This window comes from Nomascus leucogenys, chromosome 7b (assembly GCF_006542625.1).
Source record: "Nomascus leucogenys isolate Asia chromosome 7b, Asia_NLE_v1, whole genome shotgun sequence".
Lineage (NCBI taxonomy): Eukaryota > Metazoa > Chordata > Mammalia > Primates > Hylobatidae > Nomascus > Nomascus leucogenys.
The window spans coordinates 43,590,683-43,595,197 of record NC_044387.1 but is presented as its reverse complement, the minus strand read 5'-3'; the positions used below and the strand labels follow the sequence as shown (position 1 = coordinate 43,595,197).

At 41.9% G+C, this 4,515-nt stretch overlaps 1 protein-coding gene across 1 annotated transcript; it reads right to left on the bottom strand.

The window, feature by feature from the left end:
* Positions 1–3,221: 3,221 nt before the first annotated feature.
* HSPB3 (heat shock protein family B (small) member 3) lies at positions 3,222–3,982 on the bottom strand. Its single transcript, XM_003276527.2, has one exon. The coding sequence runs from the start codon at positions 3,807–3,809 to the stop codon at positions 3,357–3,359; it is 453 nt and encodes a 150-aa protein (XP_003276575.1). The 5' UTR covers positions 3,810–3,982; the 3' UTR covers positions 3,222–3,356.
* Between the last annotated feature and the right edge of the window lie 533 nt (positions 3,983–4,515).

The window sequence follows — 4,515 nt, the reverse complement described above, 5'->3', positions numbered from 1 at the left end:
CTCCTTCTCCAAGGTTCAAGCAATTCTCCTGCCTCAGCCTCCCTAGTAGCTGGGACTACAGGCACGTGCCACCACGCCGAGCTAATTTCTGTATTTTTAGTAGAGACTGGGTTTCACCATGTTGGTCAAGTTGGTCTTGAACTCCTGACCTGAAGTGATCCACCCATCTTGGCCTCCCAAAGTGATGGGATTAGAGGTGTGAGCCACAATGCCCAGCCTGTAATGTCTCTTTATAAATAAACCCTTCTTGAATTTTTCCAATTTGAGAGTGTCCAACTGTTTCCTACTGGAACCAAGTATGAAAAGAAATGGTTAAATGCTAGTACAATTGAGCTTTGTTGGAACAGCGAATAGCCATTACCAATCAGTTCTTATCTGGCAGAAAAAGAAAGCGAGGCACTAATTTTTAAAAAGTCACTGTTGCGACAAACCCCTATCAACTCCAATAGGGAAAGCACCAGGCTAAAGAGGCCAAAGAAGAGACCCAGAACCAGCAGATGAAACATGATGTTTTATTAGGGGGTTAATACAGGAGAGTCCAGTAGTGGCAGGCTGGCCAGGAGAACACAACCGCTTGCAAACATTATGCAGTTTCTACAGCATTTTCACTTAACACCCTCCATCTAAAGAACTCCACCTGGCAGCCATCATTTAACTCAAAACTCAAGGCCTCAATCTCCTGTACGGCAAATATTCCATGGAACAGGCTGGGTGGGGGCTCAGACGTTTACCATAGATAAAAAACGAATCTCCAGGTTGGCCATGCACAGATTCCCTAGCTTGAAACACACATTCAGGTACATCTACCACACTGGGTCTTTCTAAAGGTATGCTTAAATGATTGCTATCAGATGCATTTACCCTGCAATCGACTAAAAGGTCAAACAATCAGAGTTCTGGCAGAAAACAATTCCATTGCTTAAAGGACCATTTATGAGAGAGTGGGCAAATTAAGGAGAATCAATAAGGGATAGTGACACACAGGGTACAAGAAAGAGCAGAGAGTTACCTCTCCTCCACCTTTTGAACAGACAAAAGGAAGAGACAGTGTTACAACCCTGAGCCCTGTGAGAGTGGCAGCCCTGGAGGAACTCAGTCACAGAAGGAGGCAGCCCTGACAGGTCCTCAGTCTGCAGCAGGTTAAGGGTGACAGAAAAATTCCCTGAACTTTCTCCTCTCTTGCCCACTAATCTCTCTGCAATCTCTGGTCTCCAGTCAGTGCCTCTTATTGACTGAACCCAACCAGAAACTAGAATGATGTGGCCCATCAGGGACAGCCTGCTTGGGCTCAGAGTGGGGCTGAGAAGGGCAGAGACTGGTTTGAGTTGGTGGGAGTGGGGAGGGCAACAGACAATAGCCAGTACAATCAGGATATCCAACTCCATGCAGATATAATCCTAATTTTGTGAAAAGTGATACATGCATTTATGTAGTCCTGTTGTTGAACAAGGTATTTAAAATAGCTGCCTCATGGTAGCAGAAGAACCATAGTTGATTTTTATTATTTATAGTGTTTGGTATATTTCCCAAATCAAAAAAATGGCTGTAAGACTTTAAAATTTATCTTTGGGAAAAAACAAGAGCGCATTAAAAATGTGTTTACTTTAATTTTATTTTTAAAGAAAATATTTTCTATCAGTGGCTCCTCATGGTAGGAATTTCACCTCCTGAATTTTCCCGGGAGGAGGATCTCATCAAGAGTAAGATCAAGGCCAAAAGAGAGGCTTTTTTTGTTTCTCACCACATTCGTTTCTTTTTACACTATTCTGCCAATCACTGGGAAAGAATGATAACCCAGACAAATGGTATCCCAGTTCTGATCATATTAGTAGATCTGGAATCTCAATGACTGCTATTAACTTTCTTATGCAGCCAAGCTAATCTGTGATATTCACTTGGTCAAACAAAATTTTTCATATCTGAGGTGGACACACAAACCTCCATGTATAGGCATAAACCTCAGATATGCATATAACTGCAAAATCTTTTCAGTTTAATTAGACAGTAAACATTCTTCTCAGATCACATTTGTTTTCAAAATAACTTTCAGAACTGTTTGATTCGTTTTTCTATTGCTTCATGTCTTTTACATTTTAACTTGAACTACAGTAAAACAACGTGGGGGGGCACTGGGATACTGTCAGCAATCTGCATTTGCCCTGGTGTTTTCCACACCCTGCATTCCGTGTCTATTCTTAGCACTGTCCTTGGGCTGCTTGTCAGCTCACATTCAGTGCGGGATAAAAGGCAGGCAGCCACTGCCTCTGAAGAAATAATATATACAGAATGAGATAGCAAACCTTTGGAATGTCCCAGAGCAGCTGTTGAAGGCACGAGTCCTTAACCTCTACCAATGTCTCCACCTTGAGCCAAGGCAGCAGTTTGGGAGAATATAATAAGCACCAATCATCAGATGTGCTGTGTAAACTGAGACACGCAGTGTAAACTCAGGTGTTGAACTTCCACTGGCTGCCAGGCTATTTAAAGCTAAGAATTATGCAGAGATAGCAGATGTGTTACATTTTGCCATCTAAGTTTATGGAGCATCTAAAAAGCACAGATTAAAACTCACTGAATTCAGTAATCAAACTTTTAAAAGTGGTGTCCTAAAGCTTCATATTAATTTATAAGAGGATATGTTAATACATATCTCGTGAACATTTCGTATGTGTCCATAGAACTTACACTATTTTTAAAAAGTCAAAACACTTCAGATAGGATTCAGTATACCTTTAAAAAGACGAATGAGGTACATATTTGAACTTTTTAAAAATAAGATTTATATCTGAAAATTCCCATTGACGTTTAAGGCAGTAACAACTATACTGAATCATAAATAGATTTCAGACCCAATTTCCAAATACTGTATTTTAATTTTTGCACTCCATATTTATAAAACCTCACTTTAATTAAAATACATTAAAAAGAAAAGCTTATTGAGTGAAGGGAATCACAACTCTTTTTGGCAAAATAAAAGATTTTCATAAAATAGATAGGAATTCCTTAAATGAGTATGGCTCTTTTGGCATCAGTGATTACAAATGCAGCTGGCATTGTTGGAATAATAAGAAACAATTCTAAGTCCTCTCTAATATCCAAATACAGCCTTCTGTATTTTCAGTGTTTCAGTTGTAAGAATAGTATCAGTTTGAGCCACACAAACATATTTACAAATGTTCCTTTCTGAGTAAGAATAATACAGACAACCTCAACATACCAGGAACTGTGTATATATTTTTAATCCTCATAAAAATCGTAGCAAATCATTTCAAATGTGGGTAATACAAACATTCTTGTAGTACCAGTGGCTGAACAATCGTCTTCCCTGTGTCGACTGAACAGGAACCGATACGATGTCACTTAGTCCCAACTGGATCCTTTACTTCCACCACCAAAATTCCATCATGACAGAGGACTGCAGACAAATCTTTGATTTCCACGCCATCTGGTAGTTTGTACTGTCGGGTGAAGCTTCTTGAGATAAAGCCGTGCTCGTCCATTCTGGTTCCGTGCTGCGCTTTTATCAGCAGCCAACCTTCGAAGGTCTGAATGATGATATCTTCAGGGAGGAACTGGACCACATCCAGCAGGATCTGAAAGTGGGATTTGCCTTCTCGGGGTGGCATTTCTGCCACTGAGTCCACTGGAGGAGACTGCGCTGCCCTGGTTTTCCTCAGGTCCACGATAGTTGGCCCAGGCAGTGCATATAAAGCATGATCCAGCCTGCAGTCTTCTAGACCTCGAGCTTCAAACTCTTCCTGGTAACGCACTGGAATCTCTATGAGGTGCCTCAAAATGATTTTTGCCATAGTGAAGGCAAAAACAGCCTCGAACAGCCTCCTTCTTCCAACCTTCAGTCAGTGGCGAGCCCCTGCAGTTGCCTACTGACTGGATTACCAGTTGAAGCAGCTAGTGATTTATAGCCGTGTCCAGACGCAATCACTTAATTAGGCCTGAATCATAGCACAGAATGCTCGCTTGTCTTTTCACACACGCTGACAATGAATGGCTATTTATAGGGCATGTTTCCTAGTTGCATTTAGCACACAGCCTGCACAAGCTGCCCAGTCATGGATTGCCCTTACATTCTCAGTTATCCTTGGCAAATGTGTCTGCCTTGCTTACTTCAAGAGAAAAAGAGAGTGGGAATCGAAAATGGTATTTGAAAAATATCTGGGTGAGGCCGGGTGCGGTGGCTCATGCCTGTAATCCCAGCACTTTGGGAGGCTGAGGTGGGTGGATCGCCTGAGGTCAGGAGTTCAAGCCCAGCCTGACCAATGTGGTGAAACCCTGTCTGTAATAAAAACACAAAAATTAGCTGGGCATGGTGGCTCATGCTTGTAATCCTAGCTACTTGGGAGGTTGAGGTAGGGGAATCGCTTGAACCAGGAGGCAAAGTTTGCAGTGAGCCAAGACCACACCACTGCACTCTAGCCTGGGCAATAGAGTGAGACGCCATCTCAACAAACAAACAAACAAAAACCAAAAATATCTGGGTGGGTGCTTTCTCCCTGT

What these genes read in the sequence shown, in the direction of transcription:
- HSPB3 (XM_003276527.2), bottom strand. Translation starts at nt 3,809, where the DNA reads ATGGCAAAAATCATTTTGAGGCACCTCATAGAGATTCCAGTGCGTTAC.